Genomic DNA, 25093 nt, shown 5'->3' with positions numbered 1-25093 from the left:
GATAGTGAAACAACAATGTAAGGGCCTGGGAAAGAAAAGGGAGTTTGGAGATGGGGTTGGAGGTAACTTGCAAGGACAAAATGGCCAAGAGTGGTTTCTTTGAAGAGGAGTCTGACAATATTGAGTTTGAAATGAAACAGGACATCTATTAACTGAGGAAAGGGAACTGTTCACAATGTCTCCTCCAGTCGGGGTCCGGGGGCCAGGAAGGGAAGTTGGGTAGTGGTCAGTACTCTATCAGGAATAGGGTTGAGGGAGCTGGAAGCGAGCTTCTTTGATTGAATGAGTTCATAGAGAGCGTGAGGGAGATGGGAGTGGAATTTAACATGGATCTGTTCCGATCCCTGTAGAGATAAATAATTGGGAACAAATGGAATTCCCAAATAATGCCGACGAATAGAGTAGAGGGAAAAAATTGTAAATTTTAAAACGTTTACTGTAACTATCAAACCCAAAATCAATGCAAAATTAAGCATGCATTAACAGATACTTGCTCAGATAAATTCCACTTTCAATTGTTAATACAACAAAGATACATCTTACAAAACTACAAGCATTTGCTTCACTTCCCACATATATGTGGCACCATGTGCAATTTCAAAGTTCTCTAATTCGCTTGGATCTATCAACTTTCCCACTCAATTGATTTGTTCACGTTCATGGCAGCTGTCATGATATGCAGACATGCAGATAATGATATACAGACAGGCACACACAGGCAGCTAATGAACACAGAGAACAGGACATGACCAATGAGCAGGCAGGATACTCAGGGGTGGCATCTCACTATAAAAGGCACGAGGCACTCACACTCTGCCTTTTTCCACTGATGAACATCTACAGAGTGAGTCAGGGTGTAGGTACAGTATCACACCTTCAGCACGTGGCTAAGAGCTAGTCTGGTTCAGTCAGACAGAGTAACCACACTTAGGTTAGCAGAGAGTCGAACTCATAGAGAACTGTGCTAACCGTGCTACTGGTTCAATAAAGCAGATTGAACTAACTTCAAGGTCTGGAGTATCTTTTGGTTAAAGCTGCATCCAGTTGCAGCCTGTGTTATCCCAGAGCAGCCACAACAGCAGCCATCTTCTATCTGAGGTCTTCAGACACTTTTACCACCAACAAAGTGCACATCTACACACTCTCTCTCACTTGGATCAATCGTGATGACATAGCTTTGCAGAGTTAATTTTCAACCAATCAACCAACAAAACCCAGTTCACAGTCTGACTGTCTGACACAATCTCTCAACTCATTAGCATTCCTGAGCTATTCACATTGCTCTTGTGATTCAGGCCCTTTTAGCTCTCTCACTGCCAAACAGAAAACAAACCTTTTCAGAAAGAGCTTTTGCTTGTTTCCCCTCACGCGAATTCTGTGTTTTGTAGCAGAACAAGCTAAAACAAGACACTGTCCAATTAACTCAAGGTGGCCCATGGCAACCTCGACCAGAATTTAACTTCTCAGAAGTGATGCCATACCCAAGTCATCCAGTTATTCCCCCTTTTCAGAATTATTTTTCATTTAACTTTGGACTTAAAGGGACATCTCACAAATACAAGCTCTCAACCAAGTACGAAGTTCATCACAGGTACATACGCCTAAGTTATGTGCCAATTCAGAGGCATGAATGAATATCATTCTGTCATGGGTTACTTAAGCCCTGGTGCACCATGCTCAAAAGTCTGGTTCACAGGTGATGGCCATTCCTTAACCTGATGTACTCATAACATATTGAGACAAAGCCATCTGGTGGATCTTAAAAAGTGACTTTTTCTCTAGTTGCAGAAAAATCCAATTAAGTACCTTCAACAATAATCAAAGTCCTCATTGTCGTGTTAGGTACACTGGAATAACACTGGCTGCAACTTAGATCAAAAAGATACTCCAGACCTTGAAGTTAGTTCAATCAGGTTTATTGAACTAAAAACACAGTTAGCACAGTTCTCTGTGAGTTCGACTCTCTGCTAACTTAAGTTTGGTTCCTCTGTCTGACTGAACCAGACTAGCTCTTAGCCATGTGGTGGAGGTGTGAGATTGTAACAACACCCTAGACTGACTCTCTAGACATTCATCAGTGGAAAGAAGCGGAGTGTGAGTGCCTCGTGTCTTTTATAGTCAGATCCTACCCCTGAGTGTCCTGCCTGCTTATTGGTCATGTCCTGTTCTCTGTGTCCATTAGCTGCCTGTCTGTGTCTGCCTGCATATCATTATGTGTGTGTCTGCATATCATGACACTCATCTGCACACTTAAACTTCTAATAAACCTGCTTGCCCCAGTTCATGATGTTTTAATACCAGCTAAAAGTGCCATCTATCTCTTGGTCAAACATCTGGATTTTACCTGGATGTTTATTTTGCTAATTTTGTGTGTTTAGACAAAGCAGCTTCTCTGGATCAATCTTCTGATTGGGATGCTAATAATCTTGAAATATTGCACAAAGAGCTTCCTCATGAAAAGGAAGTGGAATTGCGAAACACTTTTGGTTGTAATCTCATTTTCTCTCTCGGGTGTTGTAGGAGTACAGGAGTCACACCATTCAACGTTATTAGTTATCCCCTGGTGTGCTCACTGACCGATGTTGGCTTCTATTCCAGCAATTCCTCGATTGTAAAATTTCCATCCTTTTTAAAAATCCCTCCATTAGACCATTTCTCTTTCCTCCTCCAGCCCTGCAACCCTCTGAGCTCTCTGCAATCCTCTAATTCTGGCCTCCTGTGCAGGCCTGATTTTCATCACTCCACCATCGATGACCATACTTTTAGCTGTTGATGCCCTAAGCTCTGGTATTTGCTCCTTAAACCTTTCCACTTCTCATCAACAACCCCCCCCCCCCCCCCCCCCTCTTAAGACACTTCTTTAAAAAAAATACCTCTTTGACTAAGCATTTGGTCATCTGTCCTATTATCTCTTTATGTGGTTGGTGTCAAGTTTTGTTTGGTAATCGCTCCTGCAAAGTCCCTTGGATATTTTAATACTACTCCATGCTGTTCACCTCCCCTTCCCTTTAAACAGAAAATAGCACCTTGAGTGTTCTATTGATGTGATTTCACGACTCAAAGCACATCTTCCAGTTCAGCAAATCAGAACCCACTTTAACTTAATAAGAGCGTGGTCAGCTGAAGTTTTCTTCTCCCCATGCCTCGGTTTGCTGGGGAAGCAGGGCCATATTTTTGGGCTAGGTAAATGTGGTGTGCTTTTAAACGTCCTGCGTCCTTTGGAAAAAGGACTAGGTTTATATATGCAGTATTTCAATGGGACTTTATAAGCTACAGTATTTCTAGAACTTGGTGGCTATACCACTGTGTGGTGCTGTAGAGTAGCTTTGTGTGTTGGTGTCAGTCCCTAATTCTGATGAAACAAGGAGAAATTTGTGATGGAATTACAGGAAAATTAAGGTACTTTTGTCAATTTACCTCATTAAAATGCCAGCTTTAATGTAATAACATCAATCTGTGAGATTTAAGCTTAATCACTGTTGTATTTTATAAGTTCCATTGTAGGCCTCAGATTTCACCCCAGCCTCAATTTGAAGAATGCTCCAGTCCTCATGCATGGCAATCGGGCAATGTTCAAATTGAGGCTGGTGGACAATTTGAGGCCTAATATTATAATTTTCAAATGATATGCTGGATAAAATGTCTTTGTGTTCTGATTCATATGTTTAAATCTACACACTTGACTAGGACAATAGATAAGGGCAGCACAGTAGCACAAGTGGATAGCACTGTAGCTTCACAGCACCAGGGTCCCAGGTTCGATTCCCCGCTGGGTCACTGTCTGTGTGGAGTCTGCACGTTCTCCCTGTGTCTGCGTGGATTTCCTCCGGTTTCATCCCACAGTCCAAAGACGTGCAGGTTAGATGGATTGGCCATGATAAATTGCCCTTAGTGACCAAAAAGGTTAGGAGGGGTTATTGGGTTACGGGGATAGGGTGGAAGTGAGGGCTTAAGTGGGTCGGTGCAGACTCGATGGGCCGAATGGCCTTCTTCTGCACTGTATGTTCTATGTCTAGGTCTATACAGTGACATCTGCTGGAAATTAAAGAGTTGACATGAAGGGAGATCAAGTGGAACTACCGATGCAAAACAGACAAATGGAGCTGTGCTGTGCTCTGATCAGCCTATGCCTTACTACTATGTCCAGTCCATGTGTGGCAAGATGCAAGGGCAATGTGAAGAAGAGAGAATCCCTTGTCTAAAGGGTTTCATTCATGAGAAAGGCGAGATTTGAATTGATATAGCACCTTTCGTAGCCTCCAGATGTTCCAAAATGCTTTACAGCCAAATGACGTATGTTTTGAAGTGTAGTTACTTTTGTAAAGAAGGAAAGCCATCAGTCAATTTGTACACAGCAAGCTCCCACTAACAGCAATTTGACAATCACCAGATAATCTTTCTTTAAACAATATTGGTTGAGATAAAACACTGACCAGTGCGGCGGAGGTCACAGGCAGAGTTTGGGCTGTTGTCCACAGGAAAAACGGTTGAGGAAGGCAATGGAGGTGATTTATGAGTATGGGGCAAAGGCGAGCAGAATGTTAGCGCACCAGCTCAGGAAAAGGGAGGCGGCCAGGGAGATAGGGAAAGTAAAGAGTAGAGGCGGGAATACTGTCCTGGACCCAGTGGGGGTGAATGAGGTGTTTAAGGGCTTTTTTATAGTAAATTATATGAGTTGGAACCCCCGGCTGGGGTGGAGGGGATGAAGCAATTTTTGGGTCAGTTGAGGTTTCCGAGGGTAGATGAGGATCTGGTGGAAGGGCTGGGAGCGGAGCCTCAAATGAGATTCAGGAAATAATCAAGGGGCCAGAGGGCATGCAGTCGGGCAAGGCCCCGGGGCCTGACAGCTATCCAGTGGAATTCTATAAGACATTTTCAGAGATATTGAGCCCACTGCTGGTGAGGACATTTAATGAAGCAAGAGAGAAGGGAGTCCTCCCCCCAACAATGTTGCAGTCCTCGATTTCATTGATCCTGAAATGGGAGAAGGACCCGGAACAATGCGGGTCATACAGGCCAATTTCTCTACTGAATGTGGACGCCAAACTGCTAGCAAAGATACTGGCCACATGGATAAAGGACTGTGTCCTGGGGTTGATAGGTGAAGACCAGACGGGATTTGTAAAGGGCAGGCAACTCAAGGCCAATGTTCGAAGGCTTTTAAATGTTATTATGATGCCCTCAGAAGGAGAGGAGGCGGAGGTGGTGGTAGCGATGGATGCGGAGAAGGCTTTTGATCGGGTGGAGTGGAATTACCTGTAGGAGGCACTGGGAAGGTTTGGGTTTGGTGAGGGCTTCATTGACTGGGTGCGGTTGCTCTATCAGGCACCAGTAGCGAGTGTGTGTATGAACCGGCTGAGGTTGGGGTATTTTAAACTACACCGAGGAAAGGGTGCCCCCTCTCCCAGTTACTGTTTGCTCTGACCATAGAGCCATTGGCCATGGCATGGCGTTAAGAGCCTCGAGGAACTGGAAAGGGGAGTTTTCGATATCTGGGAATCCAGGTGGCCCGGGAATGGGAGGCACAGCACAAGTTAAACCTGTCCCAGCTGGTAGAACAAATGGAAGAGGACTTTAAGAGATGGGACATGCTCCCGCTATCACTGGCGGGGAGGGTACAGACCGTGAAAACGACGGTCCTCCCCAGATTTCTGTTTGTCTTTCAGTGCCTCCCCATCTTCATCCCTAAGGCCTTTTTCAAGCGGGTGAATAAGGTTATTTTGGGCTGTGTGTGGGCGGGTAAAACCCCGCGAGTGAAGGAAGTGTTGCTGGAGCGCAGTCGGGGGGAGGGTGGGTTGGGGCTGCCGAACTTCTGCAATTGCTACTGGGCGGCTAATATAGCCATTAGGAAGTGGGTAGTGGGGGAGTGTTCGGTGTGGGAGCGGATAGAGGCGGTGTCATGCAAAGACACCAGTTTGGGAGCACTGATAACGGCTCCTCTTCCGTTCTCGCCGGCCTGATACTCCGCAAGTCCGGTGGTGGTGGCGGCTCTGAGAATCTGGGGGCAGTGGCAGAAGATATAAGAGAGAGGAGGAAGCATCGGTTTGGACCCCGATTTATAATAATCGGTAGGCTGGATGGTGGGTTCCGGGGATGGCAGGGGGCAGGAATTAGGAGGATGAGGGATCTATTTATAGACAGGAGCTTCCCCAGCTTGAAAGCCTTGGAGGATAAATTTAAATTGCCAGCGGGGAATGGGTTTAGGTATTTGCAGGTGCAAGACTTCCTGAGAAAGCAGGTTCCGGCCTTTCCGCTGCTGCCGCCACGGGGGATACAGGATAGAGCAGTCTCATCACTGGCGGGCCAGTCCATCACACGAACCTGCCTCCCATCCATTGATTCCATCTACACCTCCCGCTGCTGGGGGAAAGCAGGCAGCATAATCAAGGATCCCTCCCACCCGGCTTACTCACTTTTCCAACTTCTTCCATCGGGCAGGAGATTCAGAAGTCTGAGAACACGGACGAACAGACTCAAAAACAGCTTCTTCCCCACTGTCACCAGACTCCTAAATGACCCTTTTATGGACTGTCCTCATTAACACTACACCCTGTCTGCTTCATCCGATGCCAATGCTTATGTAGTTACATTGTATATCTTGTGTTGCCCTATTATGTATTCTCATGTATTTTCTTGAATTCTGTTCAATTCCCTTTTCTTCCCATGTACTGAATGATCTGTTGAGCTGCTTGCAGAAAAATACTTTTCACTGTACCTCGGTACACGTGACAATAAACAAATCCAATCCAATCCAGTACCTGGGTTGGAGAGGGGAAGATTTCAGATATTTACCAGGAACTTCCGGAGGCGGAGGAAACTTCGGTGGAGGAGCTTGAGGGCACGTGGGAGGACGAGCTGGGAGGAGAGATAAAGGCGGGTCTATGGCGGTGCCCTAAGCAGGGTTAATATATCCTCATCATGTGCCAGGTATAGCCTGATACAATTTAAGGTAGTCCACTGGGCACACATGACGGGGGCCCGGATGAGCAAGTTTTTCGGGGTAGAGGATAGGTGTGTGAGGAAGCCCAGCAAATTATGTCCACATGTTTTGGGCATGCCGAAAGCTTAGAGGGTTTTGGCAGGGTTTTGCTAAGGCAATGTCCACGGTACTAAAAACACGGGTGGTGCTGAGTTAGGAGGTAGCGATCTTTGGAGTGTCAGAAGACCCGGGAGTTCAGGGGGCGAAAGAGGCTGACGTCTTGGCCTTTGCCTCCTTGGTAGCCCGGAGGCGGATCTTATTAATTCGGAGGGACTCGAAGCCCCCGAGTGTAGAGACCTGGGTTAGTGACATGGCTGGGTTTCTCAGTCTCGAGAAGATAAAGTTCACCTTAAGAGGGTCAATGTTAGGGTTCACCCAGAGGTGGCAGCCGTTCGTCAACTTTCTCCGGGAAAATTAAAATGTCAGCAGCATCAGAATTCCAAAGGGTTGGGGGAAAGGGCCGGATTGTTGTTTTATGGATGGAGTGTGTGAAGAGTGGGATGGGAGTGGAAATGTTAATTATACCATGTTTATCTTATTGTTATTGTTACTATTCTAAAAAATGTCAAATACCGTAATACAAATATTTTTTAAAAAACACTGACCAGGGCACCAGGGAAAACCTCCCTGCAGTTCTTCCACAGTCTTGCGAGATCTTTTACATCCATTAAGAGGGCAGAATGATTTCATCATTTCAACTGAAAGACCGAATCTCCAACGATGTGTGACTCTTTTAACTACTGCAGTGAGAATATCATCAAGGTAGCGTACTCGATAGGTGGGATTCTCTGATCTTGAGGCAAAGTGCTGATGCCGTATTAAAAGCCGTCGCGTTTCCCGACGGCGCCAACATGGCCTCAGGAGCAGCAATTCTGACCCCTACAGGGGGCCAGCACGGCACTGGAGCGACCCACGCCGCTCCAGCTGCCGATACTGGCATCAGATGGGCGCCACGGGTATGCGCATGCGCAGTGGGACCGGCGCAATTTCCGCGCATGCGCAGTGTCTCCCTTCTCCGCGCCAACCCCGGCACAACATGGTGTAGGGCTAGGCCGGCGTGGGACAAAGGAGGCCCCCAGCCCGAGAGGCCAGCCCGCCGATCGGTAGACCCCGATCGCGGCCAGGCCAAAGCGGAGGCCCACCCCTCCCTGGGGTCGGCCCCGCCCCCCAACAGGCCGCCCCTGGATCCTTCCGCGCCGAGGTCCCGCCGGGCAAGAGCAGGGCAGAACAGCGCCGGCGGGACTCAGGTTTTTTTGTATGGCCGCTCGGCCCATCCTGGGCGGAGAATCGCAGGGGGGGGGGGGGGGTGGGTGTGGAGAATCGCGTCCCGGCGTCAGGGTTCGATTCGCGCCGGTCGCGGCGATTCTCCAACCCGGCCCCGGGGTGAGAGAATCTCGACCACCGTATTGAGAATGGGACTTGAATCTATGGCTTTCTACTCAGTGGGAAGTGTCCTAATCACTGCCCTCGGTTGACAAGAGTTGGGAGATAAAAAGGAGATACTAGGGCTTTTCAACCTGAACAGGTGGCTGAAAGATGAGTAGAAATTAATCTAAACCTTGTTTTTGTGCAAGGAATGGATAAATCAGTGACTTTTTTTGGAAAATATGCTTTATTTGTAATGTAAATCTGTAATGTATATTTATAATGTGAAATGGTAAAGATGTACTTACAGCAATAAACCACCACAGAAATGGATTTTGGAACATAATACACAAGGCAAGATCAAATACACTTTTTAAGAATCTAATAATTTACTTACTCAGAGAAAATTAAAATAAATAATAACGAATGAGACTTGAATCTTTCGAACAGGAAAGGCATTAAAATCACAAGAAGGACTTCCGGTTGCGGCTATGACTAGCTAAGCCGCACATTTGGAAGCTCCTGCAACAAAGGTGTTTTTGGGCCAATTGGAGGGCCCCAACGGCGCTGAAAAAACGAATCCCGGTGGGGGAAGGTCCCCTGAGGAGAACTAGACCGATTTTATGGTCGGTACCCGGAGTGGAGCGGCAAGAAAAACGGCAGCAGCTCCCCAAAAAAAGCGGGGGAAGAAAATCAAAATGGCGGCCGGCGGTGCACCGGAGGAGTGGAAGAAATGGGCGGAGGAGCAGCAGGCCGCTCTCCTCCGTTTTTTCACGGAGATGAAAGTGGAACTCTTAGAGTCCATGAACGCGACGGCCACCAGGTTGGTGGGAGCCCAGGCGATCCAAGAGGCGTCGATTAAAGATCTGCAGCAGGAGATGGCCGCGAGGGAGGAGGAGGCCACAGTCATCGGGGCAAAGGTGGAGGCGCACGAGGCACTCCACACGAAGTGGCAGAGCCGCTTCGAGGAGCTGGACACTCGGATGAGGAGGAAAAATTTGAGGATCCTGGGCCTGGAAGAAGGCCTGGAGGGGTCGGATCTCCCGGGATATGTGGCGGAGATGTTGAGCTCCCTGATGGGGGAAGGGGCCGGTCCGGCGCCCCTGGAATTGGAAGAGGCATACCGGGTCATGGCCAGGAGGCCTAGGGCAAACGAGCCCCCGAGGGCGGTGCTGGTGCGGTTCCAGCGGCTAAGTGATCGAGAGAAAGTCCTGAGGTGGGCTAAAAGGGAGAAAAGCAGCAAGTGGCAGAACTCGACGGTAAGGGTGTACCAGGACTGGAGTGCGGAGGTGGCAAAGCGGCGGGCCCGGTACAACCGGACAAAGGCGGTGCTACACGCGAAAAAGATCAAATTTGGAATGTTGCAACCGGCGCGCTTGTGGGTCACCTACAAGGACCAACATCATTATTTCGAGTCCCCAGAGGAGGCCTGGACCTTTGTACAAGAGGAAAAGTTGGACACGAACTAAAACCTGGGAGCACCGGCGGTCGTAGCCGCCGGGGGACTCTTGGTTGTGCAAGTGGCCCTTTTCTTTTTCAGGCCAGGTCGGAACTGGGTAACAGTTTCGTGGAGTGTTTGGGGTGTTTTTTCTCGAACGGTTGACTTTTCTGAATATTTTGAAGGTTTCGAGTTGTTGGGTGTTTCTGTATATTTGTACTGTTGAAATCTCTATTGTGGGTCGTTGGCTTCTTATGGGGTGATTTCTCCCGTTTCCAATTTCCCTTAGTTATTTACCCCTCCTACCCTTTTTCTTTGGGTGCTTGGGGGGGTTTTTTGGTTCTTTTTTTTCTTTTCGGGTTATGGTTATCTGCGGTTATTTATACTGCTTGATGGAGGGTGATGGTTGGGCACGCGGTTAGTTGAGAGTTAGTTAATTATTTTGTTATTTAAGTATGTAGTTAAGTATTTATGTATTTAGTTGCCATTGGGTATTTGTATTTATATCGTCAAGTTGGGGAGACGGGACGGGGGGGAGCGGGTTGATTATGCGGGTCTTTCTCGGGGGTTTTAAGGGGATCTTTCACGGGCGCAGATGGGGTGAACCGGGAGGAGTCGGAATGTGGCAGGAGCAGCCGGGTCAGCGGAGACCAGCTGACTCTCGGGAGTACGATGTGGGGTACATCGCGGCTAGGAGGGGTCCTAGCCAGGGGGGGGGGGGGGGGGGGGGAAGGGGGGGGGACTGGGGGGGGGACACCGGGTTGCTGCTAGAAAGACCAGGGACGAGAAGGGGAGAGCCGGGGGGGGTGGGGGGGGGGGGGGCCATCGCTATGGGAAGCGGGTCAGAAAAGAAGGGATGACCCGGGGCGAGCAAGGGACAAGACATGGCTAATCGACAGGGAGTAGGGACGGGTCGCTCTGCGACCCGATTGATCACGTGGAACGTAAGGGGGCTGAATGGGCCGGTCAAAAGATCAAGGGTCTTCTCACACCTGAAGGGACTGAAGGCTGATGTAGCAATGCTGCAGGAGACTCATTTGAGGGTAGCAGATCAGGTCCGCCTGAGAAGGGGGTGGGTGGGACAGGTGTTCCACTCAGGCTTGGATATCAAGAACCGGGGGGTGGCGATTTTGGTGGGAAAGAGAGTGTCGTTTGTGGCGGCAGAGGTGGTGGCAGACAAGGAGGGCAGGTACGTGATGGTGAGGGGTAGGCTGCAGGGAGAGAGTGTGGTACTGGTAAATGTGTATGCCCCGAACTGGGACGACGCGGGTTTTATGAGGCGCCTGCTGGGCCTCATCCCGGGACTGGAGGCAGGGGGCCTGATCATGGGAGGGGACTTTAATACGGTGTTAGACCCTGGGCTGGATAGATCGAGTTCCAGGACGAATAGGAGGCCGGCAGCGGCAGAGGTGTTAAGGGGGTTCATGGAGCAGATGGGAGGGGTAGACCCATGGAGATTTGGTAGGCCTAGGGCGAGGGAGTATTCTTTTTTCTCCCACGTCCACAGAGTGTACTCTAGGATCGATTTTTTCGTATTGAACAGGGGGCTGATGCCGAGAGTGCAGGACACGGAGTACTCGGCCATTGCGATATCGGACCATGCACCACATTGGGTGGACGTGGACATGGGGGAGGCGCGGGACCAACGCCCGTTGTGGCGCCTGGATGTAGGGCTGTTGGCGGACGAAGAGGTGTGCAGAAGGGTGAGAACGGGCATTGAGAACTATCTGGGTACGAATGACACAGGTGAGGTGCAGGTGGGGACGGTCTGGGAGGCCTTGAAAGCAGTGATTAGAGGAGAGCTGATCTCCATAAGGGCACACAGAGAGAGGAAGGAGAGGCAGGAAAGGGAGAGGCTGGTGGGGGAGCTCCTAGAAGTAGATAGGAAATATGCGGCGGCGCCAGAGGAGGGGCTATTAAGGGAGCGGCGTAGCTTGCAGGCCAGGTTCGACCTACTGACCACTAGGAAGGCGGAAATGCAGTGGAGAAGGGCGCAGGGTGCGGCGTATGAGTACGGGGAAAAGGCGAGCAGGATGCTGGCACACCAGCTTCGTAAGCGAGATGCAGCCAGAGAGATTGGGGGAGTGAGAGAGAGGGGTGGGGATGTAGTGCAGAAGGGGCAAGAGGTGAATAGGGTCTTTAGGGACTTCTATAGGGAATTGTATAGGTCTGAACCGCCGAAGAGGAGAGGGGGAATGAAGAACTTTCTCGACAAATTGGGGTTCCCAAAGGTACAGGAGGAGCTGGTGGAAGGGTTGGGGGCGCCGATAGAGCCGCAGGAGCTAATTAAAGGGATAGGCCAGATGCAGGCGGGGAAGGCGCCGGGGCCGGATGGGTTCCCGGTGGAGTTTTACAGGAAATTTGTGGACTTGGTGGGTCCAGTGCTGGTGCGAGCCTTCAATGAGGCGCGCGAGGGGGGGGTTCTGCCTCCAACAATGTCGCAGGCCCTGATCTCCTTGATTTTGAAGCGGGACAAGGACCCGGTCCAGTGCGGGTCCTACAGGCCTATCTCCCTCTTAAATGTAGATGCCAAGCTGTTAGCAAAGGTCCTGGCAACCAGGATAGAGGACTGTGTGCCAGGGGTAGTCCATGAAGACCAGACGGGGTTCGTGAAGGGACGCCAACTTAACACAAATGTTCGGAGATTGTTAAATGTGATTATGATGCCAGCAGTGGAAGGGGAGGCGGAGATAGTGGTAGCGCTGGACGCGGAGAAGGCATTTGACAGGGTGGAGTGGGAATACTTGTGGGAGACGTTGGAAAGGTTTGGGTTTGGGGAGGGATTTATCAAGTGGGTAAAACTGCTCTATTCAGCTCCGATGGCAAGTGTGGTAACAAACGGGAGGAGGTCAGAATATTTTGGGCTCCATCGAGGTACTAGGCAGGGATGTCCCCTATCTCCCTTACTCTTTGCATTAGCGATTGAGCCGTTGGCGATGGCACTGAGGGGTTCAGGGGGGTGGAGAGGACTGACAAGGGGAGGGGAGGAACATCGGGTCTCGCTCTATGCGGATGATTTGTTGTTGTATGTGGCAGACCCGGAGGGGGGAATGCCGGAGGTAATGGGGATACTAGCGGAGTTCGGGGATTTTTCGGGATATAAATTAAATCTGGGGAAAAGTGAGGTCTTTGTAATACACCCGGGAGACCAAGGGGAGGGAATTGGGAGGCTCCCCTTCAAAAGAGCAGTTAAAAGTTTTAGGTATTTGGGGGTGCAGGTGGCAAAGAACTGGGGGACCCTACACAAGTTGAACTTTTCCAGACTGGTGGAGCAGATGGAGGAGGAGTTTAAGAGGTGGGACATGGTGCCGCTGTCGCTAGCAGGGAGGGTGCAGTCAGTTAAAATGACGGTCCTCCCGAGGTTCTTGTTTTTGTTCCAGTGTCTGCCCATCTTCCTCCCCAGGGCCTTTTTCAAGAAGGTAACGAGTAGTATCATGGGGTATGTGTGGGCACATGGTACCCCGAGAGTTAGAAGGGTCTTTTTGGAGCGGAGTAGGGATAGTGGAGGGCTGGCGTTACCCAACCTTTCCGGATATTACTGGGCGGCAAATACATCGATGGTACGAAAGTGGATGATGGAAGGGGAGGGGGCAGCCTGGAAGCGCATGGAGAGGGCGTCCTGCGGCAACATAAGCTTAGGGGCACTGGTAACGGCACCATGGCCGCTCCCTCCCACGAGGTATACCACGAGCCCGGTGGTGGCGGCCACCCTCAAGATCTGGGGGCAGTGGAGGCGACACAGGGGGGAAGTGGGAGGTCTGATAGGGGCACCACTAAGAGGGAACCACAGATTTGCGCCGGGAAACACAGGAGGGGGATTCCAGAGCTGGCAGAGGGCGGGTATTAGACAACTGAGGGACTTGTTTATAGAGGGGAGGTTTGCGAGCCTGGGAGAGCTGGAGGAGAAGTTTGGGCTCCCCCCGGGGAACACGTTCAGGTACCTCCAAGTGAAGGCATTTGCCAGACGACAGGTAGCGGGGTTCCCCGCGCTCCCCGACAGGGGGGTGAGTGAGAGGGTGCTATCAGGGGTCTGGGTCGGGGAGGGGAAGATCTCGGACATCTATAAGATTATGCAGGAGGTGGAGGAGGTACCAGTAGAGGAGCTGAAAGATAAGTGGGAGTTAGAGCTGGGGGAACAGATAGAGGACGGGACATGGGCAGACGCCCTGGAGAGGGTTAACTCGTCGTCGTCATGTGCGCGACTAAGTCTCATTCAATTTAAGGTACTGCATAGAGCCCACATGACGGGGACAAGGATGAGTCGGTTTTTCGGGGGTGAAGACAGGTGTATTAGATGTTCGGGAAGCCCTGCGAATCATGCACATATGTTTTGGGCATGTCCGGCACTGGAGGAGTTCTGGAAGGGGGTGGCAGGGACGGTGTCGAGAGTGGTGGGGTCCAGGGTCAAGCCAGGATGGGGACTTGCGATCTTCGGGGTTGGGGTGGAACCGGGGGTACAGGAGGCGAGGGAGGCTGGAATATTAGCCTTTGCGTCCTTGGTGGCTCGGAGGAGGATCCTGATTCAGTGGAGGGACGAAAGGCCTCCGAGTGTTAACACCTGGTTAAACGACATGGCAAACTTCATCCAATTGGAAAGGATCAAATTCGCCCTGAGAGGGTCGGTGCAGGGGTTTTCCAGGCGATGGCAACCCTTCCTAGACCTCTTGGATCAGAGATAGAAACTGAGGCCATGACAGCAGCAACCCGGGAGGGGAGGGGAGGGCGGGAGGGGGGGGAGGGGGGGGGGGGGAGGGGGGAAAACGACGAAGGAAGTACGGTAGCGGCGGTGGCACGGGCAAGGCCTGCCCGAGGACGCTGCTAGAAATGATAAGTTGGTCTGACTGTCGGTTCGCCGGCGGGGGGGGGGGGGGGGGGGGGGGATGCGCGGGTAGGGGGGGGGGGGGATTCTTTTTCTTTTTCTTGTTAAGTAGGGGGGTTTGACTTTGTTTTGTTATAATTTAAATGTAAATGTAGGGGGGGTTAAAATGTTTGTATTTTGAAAAATTCAATAAAAATTATTTAAAAAAAAAAAAAATCACAAGAAGCAAATAGGAAATACATACTGACTGTTTTCCCATCATCCTGTGCTCACTGACCATTCGCCCATCAATCCCCAGTGGTCACTGGCCATTCACCAGTCAATCCCAGTGTTCACTGACCATTTACCCATCAATCCCCAATGTTCACTGACCATTCGCCCATCAATCCCCAGTGGTCACTGGCCATTCACCAGTCAATCCCAGTGTTCACTGACCATTTACCCATCAATCCCCAATGTTCACTGACCATTCGCCCATCAATCCCGTGGTCACTGGCCATTCACCAGTCAATCCCAGTGTTCACTGACCATTTACCTATCAATCCCCAGTGTTCGCTGACCATTTACCCATCAATCCCGTGTTCACTGACCATTCGCCCAACAATCCCTGGTGTTCACTGACCATTTACCCATCAATCCCCAATGTTCACTGACCATTTACCCATCAATCCCCAGTGTTCGCTGACCATTTACCCATCAATCCCGTGTTCACTGACCATTCGCCCAACAATCCCTGGTGTTCACTGACCATTTACCCATCAATCCCCAATGTTCACTGACCATTTACCCATCAATCCCCAATGTTCACTGACCATTCGCCCATCAATCCCCAATGTTCACTGACCATTTACCCATCAATCCCCAATGTCCACTGACCATTTACCCATCAATCCCGTGTTCACTGACCATTTACCCATCAATCCCCAATATTCACTGACCATTTACCCATCAATCCCCAATGTTCACTGACCATTTACCCATCAATCCCCAATGTTCACTGACCATTTACCCATCAATCCCCAATGTTCACTGACCATTTACCCATCAATCCCCAGTGTTCGCTGACCATTTACCCATCAATCCCGTGTTCACTGACCATTCGCCCAACAATCCCTGGTGTTCACTGACCATTTACCCATCAATCCCCAATGTTCACTGACCATTTACCCATCAATCCCCAATGTTCACTGACCATTCGCCCATCAATCCCCAATGTTCACTGACCATTTACCCATCAATCCCCAATGTCCACTGACCATTTACCCATCAATCCCGTGTTCACTGACCATTTACCCATCAATCCCCAATATTCACTGACCATTTACCCATCAATCCCCAATGTTCACTGACCATTTACCCATCAATCCCCAATGTTCACTGACCATTTACCCATCAATCCCCAATGTTCACTGACCATTTACCCATCAATCCCCAGTGCTCACTGACCTTTTACGCATCAATCCCGTGTTCACTGACCATTTACCCATCAATCCCCAGTATTCACTAACCATTCACCCATCAATCCCCAGTATTCACTAACCATTCACCCATTAATCCCCAGTATTCACTAACCGTTCAGCCATCAATCCCCAGTGTTCACTGACCATTCACCCATCAATGCCCAGTGTTCACTGACCATTCAGCCATGAATCCCAGTGTTGACTGATAATTTACCCATCAATCCCTTGTGTTCACTGACCATTCGTCCATCGATCCCCAGTGTTCGCTGACCATTCGGCCATTAATCCAGTGTTCACTGACCTTTCGCCGATCAATCGCCAGTGTTCACTGACCTTTCGCCCAAGGAGGTTAAGTTGTTCTAGATCACCCTCTTTAATATAATGGTAAAACCTTTGTTGATCTTGAAATCCTTTGAAAGTTTCTCTTATGTTCCGTTTTTGTAACTTTTATCGTCTGCTTTATCGTCCGTTACTGTTCTGCATCTTTGCTATTCACAAGGAGCTGTACTATTTACCGCGTTTTTGTGTACCTTTTCTTTCAATTTATGTTGTCAATTCCATCTTTTATCGCCCATTGTGGTGTTTCTTTTTAGGGCAAATCGTTCCTGCCCCTTTGGGATCGTTCCTGCCCCTTTGGGATCGTTCCTGCCCTTTGGGATCGTTCCTGCCCCTTTGGGATCGTTCCTGCCCCTTTGGGATCGTTCCTGCCCCTTTGGGATCGTTCCTGCCCCTTTGGGATCGTTCTTGCCACTTTTGGGGGTATGAACTGCTTTTGTATCATACCAATACTTTTTGAACACTGATCTTATTGGTTTACTGTGGACAGTCTCTGTCACGTCTGAAATCAGCGTTACCGAAATCTAGAATTTATCCAAGATGCTGAGCTCTGAGAATCCACCCTCAAATGTTTGTCTCTTCACCTCTCTCCTCCCTTTCAAATGCTCTTAAAATCTACCTCTTCGCTCAAGCTTTTGGTCACCTGCCGAACAGCTCATGTGGCTCCAAATCAATTTTTTAACATCGCCTCTGTGAAACATCTTGTAATGCTTTCATTTGTTTTCGATACTGTGGAAATGCAAGGTTGATGTTGAAATAAGGAAGTTCCTCGGTTTGTCACAGCGATGGCCTTTGGAACTGAACACTGAGGCACAGACAGTATGAAGTAGAGCCAGAAACCCGCAAACCTCGACTGATTGTTGAAAAGTAGCACAGCTATCCAGAGAGAGAGTAACATCAACAGTACCCTCCCCGATCAGGAGTGGCACAGCTTTAAGAGGACATGGTGCAAAGACCGAGCTACCGAGGCTTGTTCTAAAGTTTTTTCGCAAGCTGTGGGCATGGCTGATAAGACCGACGTTTAGTGCCCATCCGTAGATGCTTTGACAAAGTAGAGGTCGGCCTTCTACTTCAACCACTGCAGTCTAATTATTTCCTACAAGTATCTACACTTCAAAAATACTCCATCAGCTGGAAAGCCCATTGGGTTGTCCTTGGGTCATGAAAGGCACTATATAAATGCAACATTTCTTTTTGAAACAACTGGGAATCTTGTTCAGATACTTAAGTGGACAGTCAAGAGTCAACCATGTGGGTGTGGGACTGGAGCTACATGTAGGCCAGACCGTGTAAAGATAGCAGATTTCCATCCGGAAAGAACATCAGTGGCGGGCGTGCGGCACGGTGGTTAGCACTGCTGCCTCACGGCGCCGAGGACCTGAGTTCGATCACGGTCCTGGGTCCATGTGGAATTTGCACATTTTCCCTATGTCTGCTTGGGTCTCACCCCCATAGCCCAAAGATATGCAGGGTAGGTGGATTGGCCACACTACATTGCCCCTTCATTGGGAAAGTAAATGAATTGAGTACTCTAAATTTATTTTATAAAAAGAACAGCGGAGTTTTTAATCACAATCCAACAGTTTCACACAGTCTGACTGACAGCGGTTCTTTAATTGTAGACTTTTTTAAAGTTAAATTCTAAAACTGCCCTGATGGGATTTGAACTCCTCTTCAGTAAGAACAACTGCATGTATTTGTCTCGCGCCGTTAACTTAATAAAATGTCAGAAGGTACTTCACAGGAGCACTATCAAACAAATTGTGAAACCCAGCCATATAAAGAGATATTAAGTCAGATGACCAAAGGCTTGCTGAAGAGATGTGTTTTAAGAAGTGTCCTAAAGGTGAACACAAGCTAGAGAGGGTTTTGGAGGGAATTCCAGAGCTTAGGTTCTAGGCTGTGTACATTCTGTGAATTAATAGACCAGTTAAGCAGCATGCTCTGTCATGTGTCTAACATGCAGTTTCATGAGGTGCTAAAAGTCGATGCAAACACAAAACTTTAATCAATAGGCATCTCTCACCAAATTGATAATTTCTCCCTTTCTTCCCCCTTTCACTCCAGTGTTGTTTCTTGCAGTTGTTTCAACCAATTGCCATAACAGTGAAGCTCAGATCTAGGGGAGGGGGATTACAAGTGCTTCGCTACACACTCCCTCCCCTCCCCACTTACAGTATTTAAAGTCAAAGCAGTGGGATTGAGTGGAGACATGTCACTCCATGTCTGCACAACACTGTACGGCTCCTCCAGAGATTGACCTCGGGCACAGATAGTGAGGTGTTTCTCGGCGCCTGCAGGTCCGAGAATGACCACACTATCAAACAGGACTCCGATTTTTTTGTCTTGGCGAGGAACACCCCGCCGAGGCCACACTTACTCGTCCGTGCAGGAAGAGTTCGGGGCACCATTTTAAAATGCCGCCCCGATTTCTCAATCCCCCACCGTGGTCTCCAGGCCCCCCCCCCCCCCCCCAACTTTTCTCTTTTGAGGGTCCATGATCCCACTCTCAACCCAACTTTTATGGGCAGAGCACCCCTCTGGCATGATCCCTGGTAGTGCCACCTGGGCATCCTAGTGTTAGGGTGGCACTGCCCAGGTGGCATTGCCAGGGTCCCAACAGGAGTGCCAGGGTACCATCCTGTCCAGAGCCCGACCACCCGGGGGGGTCACCAATGGCATGGGAGAACCCCACCCCCCACCCCCCCAGGTGCCAGTACACCTGGTCCATGTTTGTGTGGACCAGTGCTAAATGGCACGGTCTCCCAGGCAGAGCCGTCTTCCTGGGCCTCGAAAGAATCAGGCACAGACATATTTAAATAAGCCTAATGGCTCACTTAAATAAATAAATCTCAATCTTGCTCAATGAGGGCGAGATCCGGATCACGACATCTCACGAGGCGTTCCGAGCGTCACAAACATCGCAAGAGGCCTCTCGTGAGATTTAACTGCCTTGTTGGGTCACCAAGTCTGGCGCAAGGAGCTCGTTGGATGACGCCCATCGTCTCCAGTGACAGGCTTGTTTCTCAGTGAGAGACATCTCTCACCTCTCTGGAGGTGCTTCAACAAGTGATAGCCTCAGGGTCTGACAATGGGCACTGTTCACAAAAGGATTAAGTTGAAAGGTGCAGTTGATTTATTATTCACAGGAGTCCTGGAGCTGTAATTATTCCCGTATCTTTTTAAAAAAATTTAGTGTACCCAATCATTTTTCCAATTAAGGGGCAATTTAGAGTGGCCAATCCACCTAGCTTGCACGTTTTTGGGTTGTGGGGGCGAAACCCACGCAAACACGGGGAGAATGTACAAACTCCACATGGACAGTGACCCAGAGCCGGGATCGAACCTGGGACCTCAGCGCTGTGAGGCCGCAGTGCTAACCCACTGCGCCATCGTGCTGCCCCATTATTCACGTATCTAACGATTGTCATGGAATTCTGTACAGAAAAGTGTGGATTACTGCAAGCCATTGCTTCACCTCTCACCAGAGTCGTGGTTACAACCTTGCAATCTGTAGTGGTTAGTATAGAATTTCAATGCAAAAACAGGCCATTCGGCCCAACTGATCTATGTTGGTGCTTATGGATTCTACACGGTGGCACAACGGTTAGCACTGCTGCCTCACAGCTCCAGGTTCCCGGGTTCAATTTCGATTGACTGTCTGTGTGGAGTTTGCATTTTCTCCCCGTGTCTGTGTGGGTTTCCTCCCACAGTCCAAAAGATGTGCAGGCTAGGTGGATTGGCCATGCTAAATTGCCCCTTAGTGTCCAAAAGGTTAGGTGCAGTTACGGGGATAGGGTCGAGGCGTGGGTTTAAGTAGGTTGCTCTTTCCAAGAGCCAGTGCAGACTCGATGGGTCGAATGGCCTCCTTCTGCACTGTAGATTCTATGATAAGCCACCTCCCACATTCCTTCATCTCGCTCTATTAACATATCTTTCCTTCCTCCATCATTTGTTTATTTAGAAATTCCTTTTTACTGCGTGGTTGGAAATCTTTCTCACTAGTTGGTACATTATTATGGCTGATTTATATGCTGAAGCCTTAACGACTGTAGTGAGGGAGTCACCGAAAGTTCACCCAGTCACCATCCCTTAATGCACCCTCCTTAACAGTAAGGCCACAGTGTGTCGCACTTGAGTGCATCATGTGAGTCATAGCAACCAAGCCAAACCCACAGGTTCTGATCTAAAAACAGAACGGCTGACATTTCCCTTTCACCGAGGCCACTGTATATATAGAACAGGTCACGCTACAAACCTACACATTCCGTTTCTGTTCCATTAATAGGATGAAAACCATTTTGAAGCTGCCCCCACAATTTTCAGGTTGATCTTTTACACAAAAGGTGGCCATCTTTATTTTCCATTTTGGAATGCCTAATTTACCAGCATCCCGCTTCCCCCCCCCCCCCCCTCCCCCCCCCAACCACAGCCCAACTCACCCAAAGTGTCACCTGTAGCTCAGTGGGTGGCTCTCACACTTCTGAGTCAGAGGGCTGCAGGTTGGAGCCCTACTTCAGAGTCTTGAGCAACACAATCTAGGCTTGCACAGTCAGAAGCATGGTTCTCTTCAGCTTGTTTGCAGCTGGCTTGTTGCACTCCATGGCTCTATTAAGATTGGCATGCACCTGAGTGTGCACGCATCTGAAAAGGAATAATACTTGTGTGTGGTCTGTTTGTTCCCTGCAAGGAACATTCCCACTTGCTGTGCACCTGATTACCAGTGCAGCTCAGTGGGGACATTGGTCAGAGATGCTTTCAGAATCCATACATTTTGGGAAAAGCCTGTATTTCTTTGGCAGTCTTCTTTGAGACCAAAGTAAACTGGGGTATATTCGGAACGAGGAGTATTTAGCTTCCTGGTTATGACATTGTTAGGCTCCACTAAATGCCCATGTGACCTGAGGTTCCTCTGCGGATAGATGCAAGCTGAAGCAAAAGGTAAATAGAAAGCTAATTGCAGTGGGGTCGGGTTCCAGCCTGTCTTGTGACAGTGCAAACAAAATTTCTGTTTGGGGGGGGGGGCAAGCCAAGCTCTCCATGAAGAGACTAGTTTTGTCACCTCCAGACACTTGGCGAGGCAGTGTGTCAGCTGATTGTTTATGTCACAGAACAGCACTGTAATGTGTGTTGGTTTGGTCAGTTTAAAAGGAATTCTGGAAAGCTACACCATCAGGACTGTTTTGACCTGAGGGAGAGAGTAGATGTGCACCAACCATGCCCAGGGATGTCGGATGGAAATCGGCTGCTGGTGAATGTGACTCAAAGGCTCAAAACGATTGAGCGGGAAGTGAGAGATCCTACATACAGGAGGCCAAGTTGGAAGGTTTGCCAGTGGTGCCACATTTGTGTCGGTAGTAATGACAATGCTTGTAACCACATGAGGTGTATAGAACATAGAACATAGAACAGTACAGCACAGAACAGGCCCTTCAGCCCTCGATGTTGTGCCGAGCAACGATCACCCTACCCAAACCCACGTAACCCGTAACCCAACAATCCCCCCATTAACCTTACACTACGGGCAATTTAGCATGGCCAATCCACCTAACCCGCACATCTTTGGACTGTGGGAGGAAACCGGAGCACCCGGAGGAAACCCACGCACACACGGGGAGGACGTGCAGACTCCACACAGACAGTGACCCAGCCGGGAATCGAACCTGGGACCCTGGAGCTGTGAAGCATTGATGCTAACCACCATGCTACCGTGAGGCCCCAAATCTTTGTTGTCTTGACTATTTAAAGCAAAATTTACTTTTTTACTTTAATATCCGTTGTCTGATACTTAATGTTTCTAAGGGGATTGTAACAGATGAGATGTTAAAACCAACCTCCCATCCCATCTGCCCTTGCAAGTAGACATAAAGCTCTTCAACAGTAATTCGACTAGTTTTCTCAGTGTTATGGCTCAATATTTATCTTTCGACCAACATAGCTCCTATTGCTATTAGTGGGAGCTTGCTGTGCACAAATTTGCAGTTGTAATTCCTACATCCCTACTACTATGGAACGTAATACGTACTCTGGTTAATAACGCTCCTGTGAAGCACCATGAGATCTTTTATTATGTTAAAGTTACTAGAGAAATATAAGTTGCTGTTGTTGGGACACTCTGATTTCCCAAAAGGCACAAGAGAAATGCAAGTTGCAGATAGGCTATTTGGTCCTGATCACAACCAAACCTGTCCAGTAGCGGGGAATAAATCATCATCAACCTAACTGTAAACTCCCTCCCCCTTTGTCCAGAGTGATAATGGACATGTCCAAATTACTCTGAGACTAAGTGACGCGTAGAGAGTACGCACGCACACACAGACAGATCATACTTCCTGAGACTCGGGTTTAAATGACCACTTTAGCACAGTGTGCTGATGGTGAAATTTTACACAACCATTCTGAATTTACAGATCGTTTGAAATTCGCTCAGGCTTAGGAAACTGAAGGGCATTAGGTGGAATTGTCCCTTTACAAAATTAGTTTGGAAGGGCAAGTCTCTGTTGTCAATGAAAACAGCCACACCATGAACAGCTCTGGGTGCTAAATAACATGGCTGATTTTCCAAATGTCCCTCCCTCCAATACTCCCACACCACTGGATGTATCAAACCCGTCATCCAGGTCAGGGTCAGACCCTTTTCAGGAAAAGCTTTCCATGGCCTGTGACCCACTCACCATCCAGGCTTCATCCTGGCAGCAACATGCTTAGGCCGCACTCATTCAAACCGATTACCCCTTCTATAAAATTATGTGCATGCAAGTTTGCGAAGGATTGTACACTCAGGACTGAAGAAGTTCAAAGCTAAATATAAATATATCTTTTGTACAGCTTAAAGGGACATAGTATTTGACAATTGTGCACCCCGCTCTAATCGGACACGTTTTGTGAAGAGAGAGTTACAGGAGAGAAACCGTAGATATTTGAAAGCCGTAGGAATTCAGTCCACAAAAGGTTTTAAAAAGGCATGTTCCTTGCCTTTGATGGGTGTGGATTACCTTCCAGAACATTTAAACAGTTTTGAATGGTAACTTGAACAGTTGGAGAGACCATGAGAATCGGCCACAAAGAGTTACAGCATCATGATGGAGGGGAGCCTATCCATTGTACATCCATTAACAGTGCACACAGTCCAGGTAAGGAGGTTGCTCTGGTCCTCTGACAAGTTAACACTGAAACAGTGCTTCTCACAAATTAGGATTCTGGGTGTGGATCTTTGAATCAGCTCTGGCCCTGGCCTTGGGGTATTTTGTTACCCACCACACAACAACGAGTTTTATTTTAGTTGCAGACTGCAGATCTCTGCAAACTTGATGGCTTCATCTTGCAATCTCAGTTTCAAGTTGTCCGGCGGAGGCTCTTGTTGAAAGGAGAGTACCTTGCTGATGGATATGATTGAGGTGGTGCGCTGATCAAAAGTGTTGTTCCCTAACTTGGGAACACAAGGAGCACATCATTCAGCACCTTGAGCCTGTTCTGTCATTCAATTAGCCCATGCCCGATGTTTATCTTATCTGCATCTACTCACCTTGGTTCTATTACCCATCAGTACCCTTGCTCAACCTTCAAGACAGTTCCCATGCAAGATAAGGGAGTGAGAACTGAGAAGGGTTTAAGAGTCAGATGACTTGACGATGGTGATGACGCTGGTGGCCGGCAGGGTGGGGCCCTTGGTCATGGTGCGGGCATATTTCTGGAGAGCTTCATACTTGGACCGCAGACAGTCTAGTTCCAGTCTCATGTTGGCATTCTCTCTGGACAGCTTTGTCACCTCTTGTTGGAGGTCGGTCCTCTGTCGCTGCAGCTCCTCCTTTTGTGTCACGCGCTTGACCCGGCAGCTAGCCGCGTAACCACGGTTCTTCAGCGTTCGCCTACGCTGCTTCAGTTGAACAATCTCCTCTTTGGTCAGGCCTCGCAGGTGTTGATTCAGCTCTCGTACCGTCATGGAGACCAACTCCTGATCACTGAGGGTCAGAGCATTTTCATTGGTCTCCTTCTTGACCTGTAACCAGAAAATGCTTTCAATTTATTGTATTTCTGAAGGGTTTATTAGATGGGTAAGGCTGCTATATGAGGCCCCGATGGCGTGTGTGGCCACGAATGGGAGGAGGTCGGAGTACTTCCGGCTTTACCGAGGGACCAGGCAGGGTTGCCCCCTGTCCCCCTTGTTTGCATTGGCAATCGAGCCGTTGGCGATGGCGTTGAGGGATTCAGGGAGGTGGAGAGGTTTGGTGCGAGGTGGGGAGGAACATAGGGTGTCGTTGTATACCGATGACCTGTTACTGTATGTGGCGGACCCGGTGGGAGGGATGCCGGGGGTGATGGAGCTGCTAGCTGAGTTTGGGACCTTTTCAGGCTATAAACTAAATTTAGGCAAGAGTGAGGTGTTTGTGGTGCACCCTGGAGACCAGGAGGAAGGAATTGGTAGGCTCCCGCTTAGGAGAGCAGGGGAGAGTTTTAGGTACCTGGGGGTGCAGGTGGCCAGGGACTGGGGGACTCTTCACAAGCATAATTTCACCAGGCTTGTGGATCAGATGGAGGAGGAGTTCAAGAGGTGGGACATGCTGCCATTGTCATTGGCGGGGAGGGTGCAGTCCGTCAAAATGACGGTGCTTCCGAGGTTCTTGTTCCTCTTTCAGTGCCTGCCCATCTTCATCCCCAGGGCCTTCTTTAGGAGGGTGACTAGCAGTATTTTGAGC

The 25093-nt window shown here is 49.2% G+C and overlaps 2 protein-coding genes across 3 annotated transcripts in view; one reads left to right on the top strand and one right to left on the bottom strand.

Annotated features, from left to right (window-relative positions):
- Positions 1 to 3301: 3301 nt before the first annotated feature.
- Positions 3302 to 25093, top strand: part of mettl4 (methyltransferase like 4) — a 74231-nt gene continuing 52439 nt past the window's right edge. Inside the window, exon 1 of the mRNA XM_038819969.1 lies at positions 3302 to 3399. The gene's annotated coding sequence lies outside the window, so the exon portion shown is untranslated. The remainder of the gene's footprint in view (positions 3400 to 25093) is intronic.
- The window catches only part of mafk (v-maf avian musculoaponeurotic fibrosarcoma oncogene homolog K), a 30422-nt gene continuing 27385 nt past the window's right edge, over positions 22057 to 25093 (bottom strand). For both annotated transcript variants that reach the window (XM_038819970.1, XM_038819971.1), the window contains exon 3: positions 22057 to 24396. In XM_038819970.1, the coding sequence (XP_038675898.1) occupies positions 24007 to 24396 (390 nt within the window). In that variant the 3' untranslated portion in view covers positions 22057 to 24006. The remainder of the gene's footprint in view (positions 24397 to 25093) is intronic.

This window comes from Scyliorhinus canicula, chromosome 15 (assembly GCF_902713615.1).
Source record: "Scyliorhinus canicula chromosome 15, sScyCan1.1, whole genome shotgun sequence".
NCBI classification, from domain to species: domain Eukaryota; kingdom Metazoa; phylum Chordata; class Chondrichthyes; order Carcharhiniformes; family Scyliorhinidae; genus Scyliorhinus; species Scyliorhinus canicula.
This window is presented reverse-complemented; position numbering and strand designations above follow the sequence as displayed.